Source organism: Podarcis tiliguerta, assembly GCF_965153285.1.
Source record: "Podarcis tiliguerta genome assembly, chromosome: 9".
In the NCBI taxonomy this organism is placed as follows: Eukaryota; Metazoa; Chordata; class Lepidosauria; order Squamata; family Lacertidae; genus Podarcis; species Podarcis tiliguerta.
This window is the reverse complement of record NC_139542.1, coordinates 67,637,866-67,655,803: the sequence shown is the minus strand read 5'-3', so window position 1 is coordinate 67,655,803 and position 17,938 is coordinate 67,637,866. Positions and strand designations below refer to the sequence as shown.

The window sequence follows — 17,938 nt, the reverse complement described above, 5'->3', positions numbered from 1 at the left end:
GTATGTTACAAAGTAGTTCGGCAAATCTAGTTTTCACACAATGCTGTCAATGACTCAGGGATGATGGGAATTGGAGTGCAGCAATATATGGAGAGCCCCAGATTCTCTGTGCTTGCTGGAGTGCAGGATTTTGCTCCTACAAAACCTACATTTACTTTTGCAGATGCACCTGCTCAATTCTTTTATCTGTTCAAAAACCACCCGTAAAGTTTTTTTTATTTCTTGTAATAAATATGCTAGAGACTGCAAACCTGTTTCCTGTTTAGTATCCTCCCTTGTCTAAATGGCTTCACTGCACAGAGTTGGGTTGCACAGAGTTGGGTTTCCAACCCTTAGGCTAGACACTGGATCAGGTGCTGTTGTGCAACATGTGCTTGTTCCATTTTCAAGTATAACTGCAAGGACGTAGGTTGGCACTAGGAGGCAGCTGTTGCTGGTGTAATTCAGCAAGGTCAAATATTGAGCAGCTATAACTCTGTCATATGTCCAGTTTGACGCTTCCTGCTCTGGTGTCTTGGAAGAAAAGATTTAACACAAATTTTGCCTGCAATATATTTTGACTTCCCAGCCGTACTGTTTGAATTCTTGTGTGCGCTATTCCATTAAAAGACCTGAAAACCCAGTTTCTCTACAACGCTCTGTTCTACCCAGTCCATAAGCACAGGGCTTTTTTCCCTAACAAAATCCACATTAAACAAAACATTAGTCTTTCAGAGCACAGTCTAACATAATATTAAAGTGCTGCTTGATTAGGTACCCAAAGAAACAGCAGTTTTACCAGCTATGGTATAACTTTGACAATATAAACATTTAATTATGGCAAAGCTATTCAGTTCTAAGCATGTTTTTGAATATTCTCAGAATTCTAGTTAACATACTCTTGTTAGTTTATTTGTTAACATACTCTTGTTAGTATATAGTATAGTGTATTTAAAGAATCATGCATCAGTGGCTCACTACAAGCAGTTGTTTGTATGAATTTGTTTCCATGTCGGTGGGAAAGGAAAGAGAAGCAAAAGGTGTAAGATTCATTTGTTGTGGACTTTTAATGAGCATTAGAGTACCACAACCAAAGTGAGATGGAAATCTGAGTTTGGCTGCAGCCAGCATCAATTGATATTCTTCAATGATGATAAAAGAGATTATTTCCACTTCTTTTCAGCCGTCTCATCTTCCACACGCTCCTCTATATGTGGGCATTGTATAGAATGCTGATTCAGGTCACTGCACCAGGGAAATTAATGTAGTGAATTTTCTTAGTAACGGTCATGACCCTACCAGTGGTAACTAGTATTACATTTCATACCATAAAAACGGGCACTGACTAAAGATTGATTAAAACAGACCTTTAGTCTAACTTTCATTATGTATTGATGTGCAATGCCCATTTTTGCAGACTTTGCCCATAGATATTTGGATTAGATGTCTGTGAAAAATATATATCGCAAATGGCCTTTCAAAAGAGCAGTCGTACTCAGTTACAGTTCTGTAACTGAAAATATTAATGTCTGACTGCAATCTGCCACCCACTTATTACCGTATTGTTGACCTTTGTCTGAGGAAGCTAATTGGGGCGCTTGGGCAGATAAGCAGAAACTTTTCAGAGCGCAAACAAGCTCTCTCAAGTCCTGCAGGATCCGAAGTGGTTACCAGCCTGTTTTGGCAAATGTGTCGCATAGAGTGGACATGTGCCCTACTTTACAGAGGACAGTTTTCTGTTTGAAAGCATCATCCATTGTGAGTGCTGTCTGGTTGAAGATAAGGAACCATTAGAAGGGAGAGCAAATGTCCTGTAGCTGCCCATCAACACTTAGAACTTGGACTAAGTGCAACATAGCAGTCACCTGGTCACAGTCTTATCCTTTACAATGTGATAACTGTATTTCTGTTTAAATTATAGTAATTATTTCTAAATCTGCACCTATACCTAAAAATTAGCAGTGTAGCACCTATATGTTTTATGACAACTAGTGTTGTGTTTTGGAGTGATGCTTTTTAGCGATACTTCAGTGACCATCCTGGATGCGGGTGGGGCTGTGGTCTAAACCACTGAGCCTCTTGGGCTTGCCAATCAGAAGGTCTGCAGTTCGAATCCCTGTGACTGGGTGCGCTCCTGTTCCTCGGTCCCAGCTCCTCCCAACCTAGCAGTTCGAAAGCACACCAAAAAGTGCAAGTAGAGAAATCTGGAAGGAAGGTAAACGGTGTTCCGTGCGCTGCTCTGGTTTCGGTGTTCCGTTGTGCCAGAAGTGGCTTAGTCATGCTGGCCACATGACCCGGAAATACTGTCTGCGGACAAATGCCAGCTCCCTCGGCCTGTAAAGCGAGATGAGCTCCGCAACACTAGAGTCGTTTGTGACTGGATTTAACTGTCAGGGGTCCTTTACCTTTACCTTTTTTAACTGACCATCCTAGCATTGTAAAGTCCAAAGTGGGGGAAAGTGTCAGTCTAATGTGCATGTATGTACACCTGCTCATAAGTTTGCATTTGGCTAAGTGAGCTTGGCAGCATGGCAGTAAACCGAGGAAGCAGCAGGCAGAAGAGTAGTCCTCAGGTTGATGTGAGTGGTAGATTGGCAAACATTGGCACAGAAAAGGGGAGCGAATGAAAACGTTTCCTCTGACTTTTCCCTGTCCCTTGATAAAGAGTGGTGGATAAAGGGATAGGGAAGAGATGGAGGAAACATTTTCATTTGGTCCCCTTTCCTGTGCCAGCATTTGGTGTTTATAAAGACACTCCCAGGGGGATGTGTGGGGACAACCCAAAGCAAATTTCAATATTTGTAGCATTGGTTATTGTCAGGGAACTGCCATCAGTGCGGGAGGGAGAGAGCAAAATCCAGAGGGATTCCGGAGAGTGTCCCGGGATTGGGAGAGGCAGCCCATCTTCTGGGGAAGAGAATCAGCGTAGCACCAGTGGAGAAGGGGGGCAGATGGGGGAAGCGGCGAGGCGGTCCCATGACTCCTTGCCGGGGACCAGCGGGGAGAGTAGAGGTCCTCTGCTGCCCATGCCCTCCTTGCGCAGAAGGCTTTCGCGCAGAGAGAGTAGGAGAAGACGTCAAAGAGCTTCTTTGCTGGAAGAATTTTAAGAAACGCCCACTGACAGATTCTGCCAGCGATTGAGACAGCCACGGGTGAGTGGCTGTCCGAACAGAAAAGGTTCACTCAGGTAATCCAGCCAGGTGTTTGCACCGGCTTACGCACGAGCAACCCCAAGAACCATTACAGTTATATTGCTCCAACGGCAGTCATTCGAACTTACAAAAACAAAACCTTACACATGAGATACTCAAGGGAAAAGTAGAGATTTTTGAAAGCCTCTCCGGCTGTTGGTTTCAATGGAGGAACAGTGCTGAAGCAGAGAGATTGGGTGGGATCCCACTGAACAATTATCTGCACAGGACCTTCTTCTTCCCAACCTGCTTTCCCCCCATGAAGTACCCTTTCCCCTTTTTCGATTCTGTACAAAAAGGTGGGTCAGCAGGACCATCACTGGCATATCCTTTCTCCTTCCTCCAGCTGTTCCTCACTGAAACTTGCCATTTTAGAGGCTATTTGCTGGTTTGTGCTTGTGTTTCATTGTTATTGTTGTTTAAAAAATATATATACACAGCTAAAATATAGCTATAATGGAGAAAACTACACAAGGCCTAGAACCTCCAGGCACTCTTTATATTAAACTGGCATTATTTTATTACACATACAGTGGAACAATCGTTTTCACAACAACCCAATGGAAAATATGGAATTATAATTGAAAAAATTCTTTACTTTCACCTTGTTATTTTAGCCCATGTGCAACTGCACATATTCCTTGTGCCCATTTTGTAGTTTGTTTCTCTGTTTTAACTTTCACCTGCTGTTGTAATTGTTCTCTCTGTTTTATAAACTTTATAAAGGGGGGGGGGACCTTTAGATCCACATAGAGACTACAAATGTGTAAAGTGTAGACTGGCTCCTAGACAGCTATTAGAAATGTTATCTAGAGTGTTGGTGCAATATGGCTTAGATGCCACTGCCTCATGAATATTTTACTTGTGTCTACATACCCAGAGGGGTGTATCCAGCATCAGTAGTTGGCTTAGGCAAGTGCCATTATCCCAGAATGGCCACCTTCTGATCCTGACCTGCCATTGCTCATGTGGAGGATCTGCCATCACTGCCACCTGCCTTCAACAAAAGCTATAGGGCTTTATCTTGGTGGCTTTATCCTGGTGGTTACCATCTGCTTGGCACTGCATTGGCCCTCCTCCTCTGCCATGTCTGTTGCAAATGGTGTTCCTTGCCACTGCTGCTTGCCTTTGTGATTGGTGTTGGATAGGAGTAGCAGCTGCCTAGGACTGCCTCTCCTGGTATGCCCTGCGGAGGGCCTTAAGGTCCACAAATAACAACGCTTTGGAGGTCCCAAGCCTCGAGGAGGTTAGCTTGGTTTCAACTAGGGCCAGGGCCTTTTCAGCACTGGCGCCAACGTGGTGGAACACTCTGTCACAAGAAACTAGGGCCTTGCAGGACTTGACATCTTTCCGCAGGGCCTGCAAGACAGAGCTGTTCTGCCTGGCCTTTGGTTTGGACTTGGTCAGACCCTTCTGTTTCTCTCCCCTTATGGTCTTGATTTATCGGCTATTTTAAAATGAGGCTGCATTTTAACCTGTATTATAAATTGCCCTCCCCTCTTTTTTTCCTCTATTATGTTTTTACTATGATTTTATTACTGTTAGCCACCCTGAGCCTGGCTTTGGCCGGGGTGGGCGGGGTATTAATAATAATAATAATAATAATAATAATAATAATAATAATAATAATATAAATTATTTATTATTATTTTATTAAATTTATTATTATTTTGCCTCTGTATGGCAGCAGCTGCTGCTTCTGGCCACCCTCTTATACTCTGTCCCACCTGGACAAGTATATGGTGGTGGCCCACAGCTTCACATGTCACTGCCTACCCTATTCATTTATGTCTCATATGTGGAATAGGGACTGCTGCCACTCGTGGAGACAGCATCTTCTGTGGAAGGTGGATGGAGTTAGTGGGTTGAAACTGGAGGGAACAATGTTGTTGGAATGTCTCTGTAGCAATTTCACGTGTGGAATTTCAGGGCTGTGTGTGAACTTTCAGGGTTTTGTTTTAGCATCAGGTAGAAATGTGGAGCTAGGAGAAGTCATGATCTAATTGAAGTTGCTTTTAAGCTGAGTATGGGAGAACCCAAAAAGAATCTTGCACTTACTATCATGAACATGCTCTCTGTTATCATTGTAAGAAGTAAGGAATAGGATTGCCTTTAATAATAAAGGTAAAGGTACCCCTGCCCGTATGGGCCAGTCTTGCCAGACTCTAGGGTTGTGCGCTCATCTCACTCTAGAGGCCGGGAGCCAGCGCTGTCTGCAGACACTTCCAGGTCACGTGGCCAGTGTGACAAGCTGCATCTGGCGAGCCAGCGCAGCACACGGAACGCTGTTTACCTTCCCGCTAGTAAGCGGTCCCTATTTATCTACTTGCACCCGGGGGTGCTTTCGAACTGCTAGGTTGGCAGGCGCTGGGACCGAACAACGGGAGCGCACCCCGCCGCGGGGATTCAAACCGCCGACCTTTCGATCGGCAAGCCCTAGGCGCTGAGGCTTTTACCCACAGCGCCACCCGCGTCCCCTGTTTTAATAATAGTTGTAGCAAATTATTTGTAAACGACTATTTGTAGTCATTTTAGCAAATGAGTAGTATTCGCAGCAAATGTTTTTACTACTGCTTGCAGCAAACGTTTACCATTTTTTGTTCGCTATGAATTGCTGCTTGGCACCAAGTCCTAAAATACGATGGGACTGCATTGTGCTGCACTCTTCCCACATGGATGTAGTATTGATCTGCAGGTCCCTTGCTGTGCTACCAAAGCCTGAGTATTCAGGAGGACTCTGAAAATGCTTGGCCTCATTTTTGACAGCTGGGGTCAATATCTTAGGGCAGGTTGTTCTGACATTTTTTTTTCTCCTGGATATGTGTGTTCATTTGATAACTTCCCTCAAGCAATTTGGAGGGGGCAGGTTTAATACAAAAATGAATAAACATCAGTGGCAATCACCCACTGCTACTTACTGCTTTCACTGCACTGCTTTTATACAGACAAATACTGATTTGCCCCAAGCACTTTTCAGAGTAAGAGCAATGCTCTGAGTTACAAGCAGAACTCTCTTTCAATATCTGCGTTCTGTAACTCTGCAGTGAAACAGAGGAACTGTAAATATTTGCAAAGCTATGCACATTCTAAAATTCCATCTTTTAAAAGAGGCATGGATGTATGTTGTTTATAGGTACAGATACTCTTGATGTCTAGGAATATATAAACTTAAGGGTTAATGCTGCCCAGCTTTCTCTCTGAAGGTAGATAATGAGCAAAAGCAGAGAATATGCTTTTGAGCAGGCCTGGAGGGGGGAAGCAGAAAGCAGTTGCTCCTTGTTAATCAGTGTTGAGACAAACCCTCCTTTCTAACATACATGGTTTTAGGTGCACACTATCCCTTAGCAAGGATGGTGGCACGTTAGTATTTATCAGTTAATAAAAGACTGTGTGATTTGTCTCTTGAAAATTATAGGGTTTTGTACTCCCACACCTGTTCTTGCTTATTTTTTTCCTAAATATTAAGTAATTAGTCTGTGTTTGGATTTATCAGTATCTAAATACCACACCAAAGGTTCCATTTTGCTGCAAATTACAGAAGCTACAGAAAGGTGGTTAAGGGACTGAAATAAATTCAAGTGTAACTGACTCTTAGCCAGATGTAGTGTTGCTGTTCGTAAATTAGAAGGAATAATTTTGTCACTAACAAAAAATAGTGTATTACTGACAATTGCATGCACTTGCATGTTAGGTTTTGTGGCAGTTTAAACAGTGGCTAAAGTTATCAAAGTTCTCTGAGTGTTGATGTGTCAACGTACCAGGATTTTTCTTGTGATCGTGTTTCTATGCCACGTAAGCTTTGCCTTTCATTATATACTGTTTACATTTTAAAAATCCATCATAAAGTACTTGCTATCTCTAAATTCTCAGAAATAGTTGGCAAATCATGCAGAACGTCACAGCATTAAAACTAGGCTGTCCAGAAAAATTCATATGGTTTCAGACTGACACCTGCAACCTACCTGCCGTAGGATCTTAGTATAAAACGACAGCATTTCATTTCGTTTCTTTTTTAGTAGGCATGTTTCAAGCAAATGAAATTCTGAGAAGGAAAGGAAATACTGTAACTTTTTGCCCACTCTTGGGTAAGAGTGTGTAAGCTGTGTAACTGAAGAGCTTGTGTACTTTTTTCTAACTGTAGTAGTTTCTAGCACTATACTTAATTAATCTGAGTCTAGTTCTCATGGGACTGTCTTTAACAGGTCTAGAAGTCAAATTGCAGTGAGAAGTCCTGTTTGCTCTTTGCAGACCTTTTTAGAAATTCCAAGACAGGAAGGCTGTTTATTTTTCCCACATCTGTTTTGTGCTCATTCTTTGAGACACTGTTTGCTGGATGCTCTTTTCTTTAACCACTTAAATTAGTTGCAGTGTTGCAAAATGTCAAAATAAGCATTAGTGGGTACCTTTTGTAAAGAACCAAGTTTTCATTGAATTGTTCTTTACAGAATTTAAAGTTGCCTTAGCTTTTCCATTTACTCAATTCTGTTGCAGACCATCACTGAATCAATAACTTTTACATTCCTTATGGGAACTATTTATACACACAAGGTTGGTCTTAACAGAAAATTCAGTTCTGAAATGGAAAATGTAGTACATTAACATTTATGAAGTGGTTAGTATTGGTTAGCTTAACATAGCTCAGGGTTTAAAGTTGACTTGTTTTGGAACTGACAAGATTTTGTTGCAAACCAGAATTCCTGGTTTGCACCCAAGAAGAAGCTGAGATTCAGCAACAACAAAAGTAGATGTATTATTTATTTATTGCATTTATTTTCCATCCCTCTCCCCAAGGAGCTCAATGTGGCATAATTGCTTCTCCCCGTTCTCACTTAATTCCCCACAACCATCCTGTGAGGTAGGTTAGGCTGAGAGGGAGTGAATGGCCCAAGGACACCCAGTGAGCTTCATGAGGATTTGAACTCTGGTCTCCCAGGTCAGTCTCTGCCCCATATAGTGGTACCTCGGGTTAAGAACTTAATTCGTTCTGGAGGTCCATTCTTAACCTGAAGCACCACTTTAGCTAATGGGGCCTCCAGCTGCTGCCGCGCCGCCAGAGCATGATTTCTGTTCTCATCCTGAAGCAAAGTTCTTAACCCGAGGTACTTTTTCTGGGTTAGCAGAGTGTGTAACCTGAAGCATATGTAACCCAAGGTACCACTGTACTGACTCTGAATGGCAGCCAAAATTGTCATCATGGCTGCAGGAAAAGGGGAGTACCTAAGCTCTGTTCAAATTTGTCCCAGCTTTTGCACAACATTCTAAACTGTGGTTTAGTGTGACATGTCAACCTGGCTAGTTTCTGTAAATCTTGTTTAAGCAAGTGCTTACCGTATTTTTCACTCTATAAGACGCACCAGACCATAAGACGCACCTAGTTTTTGGAGGAGGAAAACAAGAAAAAAAATATTCTGAATCCTGGAAGCCAGAACAGCAAGAGGGATCTGGCTTCTAGGATAGCCTCTTGCTGTTCTGGCTTATGGGATAGCCGCATGCAGCCTCTCCCTGGCAGTGGGATGCCAGGACAGTAAGTGGGACAGCCACATGGCTCTTTAAAGGGAGCGAAGAGCAGAGCCTCCCGCCTGCATTCGCTCCATAAGACGCACACACATTTCCCCTTACTTCTTAGGAGGGGAAAAGTGTGTCTTATAGAGTGAAAAATATGGTAATTTCAGCAGTATTCTTGTATAATGTTTCAAGGAATAATTTATTCAACATACTGTGTTTAAAAATCACCTTCCATTGTCTTATATAGCAATTTATAGAACAAATCCTGTCTCCTGTAATAATTGATACAGTGGTCACATCTTAATTCCTCTGCATTATGTGGAAAAGTCTTAGTTTCTACATGATCCAGTTGGATCCACTGCTTTAAAGTGGCTTAAGCTATTAATTTGCTGTTGGAGCCTGCTTAGTGTTACTTACACATGAAACCCATAGATAGCTTTGGCTTTATCACATTTATCAGAGCAGTCATTGGGAAGGATTCCAACTGACCAGACATTTGGCGAGGGAGGTGCTTGTTTACCCTTTTCTCTCTACGTACTTATGATTGACAGTACAATTGGTTGAAATATGAGGTGCTCCCAGCTTATTTGGAACTATCCAAACTTTGAGGTAGTGCTAGCAACTAACATTATCCTCAGGGGCTTGGGGGTAGAAGCGTGGTGGTGGTGGTAGGAGCAGGAATTGTTTCTTTAAATGTAAAGGTTCATCATTGTTTCACCCGATGTGTATATCTTTAAGGGGCCAGAACAAGGGCCAGAGCAAAATAACGAGATCCAGCTTTACAGCTGTGAAACATAGCAGGTGCTGCTGAGTTGCATTGATTAACCTGTGTCAGGAATTGGGTGTAGTATATAAGGAGCAGCACCTAGGCGTGCTTTCGCTAATGGGGCCTCTTGCTGCCTCTGTGCCGCCAGCACACGATTTCCGTTCTCATCCTGGGGCAAAGTTCTCAACTCAAGGTAACTCTTCCAGGTTAGTGGAGTTTGTAACATGAAGCGTTTGTCACTGAGGCATTTGTAACTCGAGATACCACTGTATTGTACTAGTTCATAATTATGTCTTCAAGACCATAGGTTGATATGGTGTTTGAACTGAGCCCATATCTAAAATGAGGTCCAATAAAACAGCTATTCTGGAATTGACTTGCTACCACTAAACAGATATTAAAAATAGCAAAGAGTACAATCTTCTGAATACCCTTTGGACCACTTGTTTAAAACTGATCGCATGTCTGTCTCTTCTGACAGAGGAAGATTTGACTGGTCCCATCTAGGCTCACCCTTTGGCAATAAATATACATCCATTGAGGCTTACATTTGGCACATTTATTAGCTAGTGAGAGCTGAAAGGCTGTGTAGAGCTTCCCAAACTGCATTTGGTGCCATTTGTTCACATGGATGGGCAAACTGAAACTTAATCCATATTAGCTAATGCAGCCTGCTTCTGCCTTCCCCGCTGCCATTCTGTTGAGGTGGTGGCTAGTACACAATCTCTGCTGAGGGGTTTTCTGTGGGGAGGTGCAATATGTTCCTTCAAGTTCTTGATACTATGCACTCCCTCTTTATACTCATTCCCCAACGATCATAACAACGGGGATTTTGCTAGCGTTTTATAACGCCACCTGAAAGGTTTGATTTGTTATAGCTCATGTCACTTTAATTGGCAGTGCTCCTTGAAGGATGAATCGGTGTAACATGCCTGATGGTTGTCTTTTTTACAATGAATTTCCACAAGGGGAAAATGATTGCTTAAGCCTGGCAGTAGGGTGGTCTCTCTGCTCACTCCTCATGCTGTCATCATGGAGTAAAAAAGTTGGAATTTAAAACACTCATGCATACTTTATCCTAATACATATAGATAAAATGTTAAACTCATCACGGTATTTTGGCTTATGTTTTCTGCATAGCCCCTGGCACTCACATTGGCCTGCTTCTCCTGCAAGGGCCACTTAGTCTCAGGTTATCGAGTTATGACACATCATGATAGAGTTGCTATTTATTTTGATTTGTAACACTCTCTTTTTCTTTTCTACTTCAGGCGTCTAAACAGAAATAATCTTCAACTCCTCTCAGAGTTGCTGTTTCTTGGGACTCCAAAACTCTACAGGCTGTAAGTAGAAGCTGTATTCTGTATTCATTATGGAAGGCTTTGATATGCTTTGAGTGCTTTTAAGTTGTAAATGAAATAAGCCATTGAGTAAGTGTTTTTTCTGCTCCTGGACTCAGTGAACCTTTAATTCTTGTTTTCTTTTGCTTTTCCATAATTTGTGTGCTGTCCTCTGAATTGTTTCTGTTCCATATTTTTTAACTCCTATAGTTGACTGATTTAACTTTTCAAACCAGATTAGTATAAATCCTTTTCTTTTTAGTTTGCTACTGGTTTCTGATGACAACGTCGATTACATTCTGGGTGGAAACTGTCTTGGAATATCTCCCCTTCCCCTCTTTGTTTATAACAACATTGAAATGAAATGGCTTAAAGAACCCAAAACTAAAGTAACGATTTGAAGAGTGTTGGCATTATTGTGGTCTGTAATTTTGATTCCTGACTTGTGGGATTTTATTGTTCTCTAGTCTTCTTCTTTGGTGATCACTCATAGCCGAGTAAGATTGTCCGTCAGTGACGGTGGAGGCCAATTCTGCATCCCCACGTTCTTCCACAGGGGGGGATCATTGGTTTCCATGCAGGAGTTGATCATGGTGTGGATTTGCCAAGCGTGCCTTCCTCTTAGCATGTTTCGCCCTTGCGTCCTGAGTTTGAGTGTCTTCAAAGCCCATGACACCTTTGGTAAAGGCTGTTCTCCAACTGGAGCACTCGCAGGCCAGTGTTTCCCAGTTGTCAATGTCTATACTACATTTTTTTAGATTTGCCTTGAGACAGTCTTTAAACCTCTTTTGTTGACCACCAGCATAATGCTTTCCATTTTAAAGTTTGGAATAGAGTAGTTGCTTTGGAAAGCGATAATCATGACCAGTCCAACCAAGTTGATGTTGAAGAATTATTGCTTCAACAATGGTGGTCTTTGCTTCTTCCAGTTTGCTTTCTTCTTCTTCTACAGCAGTATGGCACACGCTGGAAGAATTTTAAAATCAGAGTAGTGATCTGTTAAAGACCAAGTGTGTTGTGTTTTTGTCATATTCTCTCCCTTAATTACAAAGACTGGGACCCAAATAGATGCACAATTAGTGCTTTGGGCTTGGAATCTCATTTGAGATCCAAGTATTGCAGAGTGGTAAATCGTTTTTGAAAATGAAGGACTTCTCAAAAGCAGTTTGTGATGATGGCATGGGCTCTTCTGTTCAAAGAAAATGAGCAAAACAAAGCGAGACAGAAAGAATCACACTGGGATATGCTTGCCCAAAGAATCCTTGAATCCTGGCTAGTCTCTTTAAAGCCTTGGCAGAATAAATTATTAACATTGTAAACCTTAGGGGCAAACCTGGAAAAAGGTTTACAAACAGTCAACCTATACATTAGATACATTTTGATGTTTTGATAGATATTATCTCCAGATCAATATGGAGTAGATACTATGTTAAAAGTACCTACATGTTCTAACAGTATTTTAAAGGGAAACCTGATAAGGGTTGAAATCATTACTGATAACATGGATTTTTAAAAATTATTTTGCTCAGGCCTTGGAGTTTTCTCAAAATTTATTGTGATCTAAGTGTACTAGCAGGGAATGTGGGTGGCGCTGTGGTCTAAACTACTGAGCCTGGGGCTTGCCGATCATCCCCGCGATGGGGTGAGCTGCTGTTGCTCGGTCTCTGCTCCTGCCAACCTAGCAGTTCGAAAGCATGTCAAAGTGCAAGTAGATAAATAGGTACCAATCCAGTGGGAAGGTAAACGATGTTTCCGTGCACTGCTCTGGTTTCGTCAAAGCGGCTTAGTCATGCTGGCCCAGAAAAACTGCCTGCGGACAAACGTCGGCTCCCTCAGTCAGTAAAGTGAGATGAGCTCTGTAACCCCAGAGTCGTTTGCGACTGGGCTTAACTGTCAGGGGTGCTTAACCTTTCCTTCAACTGCTAGTACACATTTTTAAAAAAGGTAAAGCCCATCAGCTGCTTTCAATGTGTAGAGTTGAAGTGGGCTATGCAAATCTCAATAAAATAATGTTTGCTTTGAGAGCCTGGTATGTGCCACATCACAACATCTTGCTTTCCACTTCCTTTTGCAAAGATTGTTTCAGGGTTTTTTTTATTAAGGATCTAAAGCTTAAAAGTTTATACTAAATTATCACTTCTGTTTCTTTCTGATTCACATAAATTAAGCTTGGTTCTTGTACTTCCGACGACTTTGTTATCAGATTGTTGAATGTGGCATTTGAATAGTGTACACTGATCCATGGTAATTGAAGTCAATGGAATTTGTTTGGTGTAAGCATTCATTTAGTCCCTTTTGTGGGAGGCTGACATAAAACCTGTGGTTCCACCCACATTGAATTCCAGTGGTATGATTATTTTCACTGGCAATGCTAGTGTAACATACATGCTTCTGATTATACTCCGAAATAGGCACAGAGGTATTGTAAGGTAACAATTTGTGCCACTTATGTATAGAACTTTCTGCTTCTGTAAAATAATCTTTAAGTAAATCTCTATTGGAACAGTAGAGAGGGATGCTATAACTACTAATTATATTTCACAATTCAGAGAACCTTTGGGTAGTATCAAATAATCATAAATAGCAGGGGGGGGGGATAGCTTGGTTGGGGTGCAAGTGTGTGAGAAAGTAATACATAATTACAGTCTCATAAATGTGGGGTGCCACAACAGTATACTGCAACAGATAGTATAACATTCCTGATGTTTTGGGATTATTGTTGATCAAACAATGTGTGCTTGTGTGACAGTGTGTTTGTGTCTAGTTATAATGTGTATTAGAACAGCTTGGTAAATATAATGGGGTGTTTTAACCTATAGCTCGAATCACATGTTTCTTCAGGTTAAATGCTGTCACTAGAACGCCTTTTTAATATTTTAGCTCATGTGCAGATTGCCACAGTGGTGCCAGCATTAGTTAGTTAGTTAGTACTTATCTCCTGTTATATTACGTTTACAGTAGTACCTTGAGTTACATACGCTTCAGGTTACATACGCTTCAGGTTACAGACTCCGCTAACCCAGAAATAGTGCTTCAGGTTAAGAACTTTGCTTCAGGATGAGAACAGAAATCATGCTCTGGCGGCGTGGCAGTGCTTCAGGTTAAGAACAGTTTCAGGTTAAGTACAGACCTCCGGAACGAATTAAGTACTTAACCCGAGGTACCACTGTATTTTTTTGAACTTTTAAAACATATCAATGCACTTCTAATGATCACCTGACACCCAAAGTTAAGTGAATCATGTGATAGTTAAGGAAGCATATGTGCTTGTTGCATAGTGTAAATGCAACACAAAGAGGGCGCACTCCATATATGAAATATTAGACACGGTTGGATGCCGCCAGCGGCCAGCTTTCCTTTCCTTTGCTGTCTGCTCCAATTTCTCTTTGGCTGAGTTGAGAGCGAGCGGCGTGTTCAGGTCAAGATGTTTGTTCAGAAATAGAAGTACAGTTGCAGCTGTGTTTGGAGCAAGAGGCTAGTTTAAATAGCATTACCATTTATCCAGTCCATTAACAGAACTCTGTAAAATAATATCAACTCTACAATAAGCTACAGGGCAGCATTGTAAAATTACAAGCACTTGATGACAGATGGGACGTGTAAGTAACGAAAAGTGATAGGCTGAATATTCAAGAGACAATACCTGATATATTTTTTTCTGCCCAAATACTTTGTCTCATTGGTTGTAGAAAGTTTCTTTGTGTTTTTCACCTAGTTTAAGTATGAAAAATCATGTTCCCCGTAAAGTCTGCAGCAGGTCAGCTACTGGTGGCAGTATTTTTAAAAAAATACTGTTGAGATGTCAGATTGTCATGTAGGGAACTGTAGTTAGTAAAACCAGCCATTTTAGGACCAGTTAGGTAATGATTTTGATGTTTGTCTGTATCTCTGGTTCAACAAGTATTTTTCTTTCTTGGAATGACCTACATTGTCTCTAGTGACCCACATCCTAATACACAGAGCATTAACCAAAGCACCTTTTATGCAGAAAACCATTACAGCCTAGTGAGTGCTTATCTGAGACAAATAGATTTTGACTGATTAATTTGACGAGTTAGGCTATAGTTCATTGATTGCCATTAGCTGCAGGGTACTGATTTAGGACCCAAAGCTCAGTGGTTTTCCAAGATACTTATATAGGTACTGTATTTCTAAACATGCAAAAGTTAATGCTTTGATGTAATCCTCCTGGTAGGTAAATTGTAGCTAATCAAGAAAACCTGCAGTGGAAGAACTTGCAATTTATACGTGGATTAATATGGAAAAAGCTTACAAGAATGTACTTAAATATTATCAGGGTTTCCTGAAGCTGAAATTTACTTAATACTTTTCTTTTCTTTTTTTAAATGATGGAAGGAAAAGGTTTTCTACATAATCTGACTTGTTGCCCTGGACTATTCATTTAGTGCAGCCCCTAACAAAAGCACAAAGCTTCATGAGGAACCCTTGAAAAAATTCCTCCTGAATTAATTTCTGCCAGCTATGATTAAAGTGTGTGGTACTAGATGTGTCAGACACCATAGTCCTTTGCTTCATTTTACTCCTGGCCTCTTTGGCCCCTGCCACAATGAATCCAAGAATGGTTACGCAGGAATTGCAGGTTACAGTTGCTACGGTTACCGTTGTCCAGTCGTATCGACATCATTACTCATCTAGTGAGTTACCATGATAGCTACCGCTGACTCCCATTCCTGGGAACACTAAAGCCGTTTGAGGCAAAAGAGATGAAAGTTCTTCTGACGGCTCTTATGTTTTGTAGATGAGACATTTTTCGGTTTGCACGGTCAGCATTAATATCTGTTTCATAGTAGTACCTTGAAGGGAGGTGAGAAAAAAAATTGCACTGCATTCAAATAGCACGGAACGCATGTTATTGCTACAAAATGCATAGTATAGAGGGGAAATGTGACACATTCCTGTTGGTGTCTTTTTTCTTAACTCACGTATGGGCAGAAAGGGAACATTAGTGATTTGGCTTTATAAAACAGTTATATCCAACACTGTTTCAGTGAGACTAAATGAGCATGCTGTTTAAACCATTCCTGTTTAAATCTGAGTAAACTTATTAAGCACTTTCAGAGTTCGGGCAGGTGGCTTGGACAGTTAAAACATAGACAAGGAATGCCCAGTTGTGGGTTTTCATGTTCCTTTCTCCTTTCAAAAATGATTGGGGGATCAACAAAGGACATTAATTGGCAGATTAGGGCCTCTGTATATAATAACACTGCACCTGTAAATTGTGATAAACTTACAGTATGTGGCTGATAAATGGGTTAAAAGATGGATGAGTATTAGAAAAGAAATAATGTAAATTGGAATAAGGCAGTGCTTTTTTTCTGGAGGGGGACACAGGGGGACGCATACCCCTAAACATTTTGTGAATCTAAGTTTGGCCTCATTGAGGCGCAGTATTTCAATATGAGTAGGAAAATGAGAGTACCCCTAAACATTTTTAATCAGAAGAGCATTGACAACATTGTAACTTTATGTTAGATGGTGTGTGAAAAATTGATAAATACTTGAAGCAGTGTCTACTTAATTTTGCTTTTGCTTCCTTTAGAAGCCTGTATTGTTGTGTTTTGAAACGTCATCATAATGAAAACTGATATTTAATTGAGCAACATTATAATTGGTTGGACCATAATTGCCAAGAAAATCAACAGCATTGCGGAATGTGAATGCTTGGTGATCGCTGCCGTTGAAAAAAGTATTAACTCTTTTTGTAATGCACTTGAAAACTACTTGTTGCCTTCATTGCCTGCTTGTAGGCTTCCAATAAACATCTGGTTGGTGGTTGTTGGTAATAGGATGCTGAACTAGGTAGGCCTTGGCTGTCACTCAGCAGAGCTGAAGTGTGCTGTTCAGTTTTTGCTGATATTAGTATATTATTAGTAATATTAGTATGAATCTCTAAACCTCCTTAAATTGGCATTCTATATAAACTTTAGCCTGGGAAGATTTTTATTTTCTCACTTTTAAAATTAACACTGCAGTTTTGCTTATTGTGAATTAAAGGTGGGTGGGTTTTTTACTTTAATTTTGATAGAACGGAAATCATACTGTGTGATCATTTTCTACAGGTTGCAGCGCAGGTACTAACATTTTCATAATGCCAGCAATAAGGTGCAAGTGTTCTTCTCTCTAGTGAAATGGTAGAAAAGTCTCAAAGATGAGCCCTTTTATCCTATCATAAGCACTTATTTTCTGGCAAAGGAAGACTTTTGGGGCCTTTATTCTACACATGTAATGATTTGATTTCAGCATAATAGTATGTAATGGTGTCAACTGTGCAGATGATTTATTACGGTGTTAGCTTCTGATTTTTATCTTGCTCAAAGCTTTTTTTCCAAAAATAGTTTTAAACATTAGCCATGCACCTATATAATAATACATTTTTGCACAAATGAGCACGCAAGTTCTACGAAGTGGAAGTGTGCTTCACATGGTATCTAAAACAACATGGACTCTGCTGCGTTTTCAAAAGGACCTTTATTGGGATCATTATTTTGAAATTTTGATTGAATTGCCCTCCTAAACTTGATAGTCCTAGCTAAAGTAGAATTTCACATGTTAGTACAAATGAAATCACTGGAGTTGGATAACCTTTGTAGTGTGTATGGTTATTCATAGCAACAAAGTTTTAAGCCAACTGTTTTGGATGCAGTATTTGCCTCAAGTGAACTTTGTCACACGTTATTGTACATTTTGTCCTCCTTTAGCTCATATTTCTATTTATTTATCCTTCCCCATTCAAGAACAAAAACAGTCGAAGTCTAGTATTTTCTTAAATCATGCGATGCTGTTTCCTTGCTTAAAGGAATTGTGCTCTATTGCTTGAAACTGTAAGTTTGCCTTAAGAAGGTTTTAATACTAATTTCTAACTTTGAGGTTGCAGATTTTATTCAAATTGTTCTTCCACCCAGTTATACAGGATTATTTAAAACCTACCCATGATTGCAACATATCTCTGGACCCGAGTAAACCTGAGTAAAGTGTGTGTGTCTGTAACAGAGAAAGAGAGAGATGGGTTTTCCAAAGCAAAATACCACATACTGCAAACTTCAGAGCAGTTTACTGCCCATTCCATCCAGATATAATGAAATAGATGTCAGTCTAATCCAGTCCAATTCACCAAGTCCTTTTTGTACGGTTAACTT

General features: G+C 40.7%; 1 protein-coding gene across 10 annotated transcripts in view; it reads left to right on the top strand.

Moving 5' to 3' along the window:
* The window catches only part of SLIT2 (slit guidance ligand 2), a 232,426-nt gene that overhangs the window by 14,759 nt on the left and 199,729 nt on the right, over nt 1–17,938 (top strand). For all 10 annotated transcript variants that reach the window (XM_083457980.1, XM_083457978.1, XM_083457977.1 and 7 more), the window contains exon 4: nt 10,713–10,784. In XM_083457980.1, the coding sequence (XP_083314106.1) occupies nt 10,713–10,784 (72 nt within the window). The remainder of the gene's footprint in view (nt 1–10,712; nt 10,785–17,938) is intronic.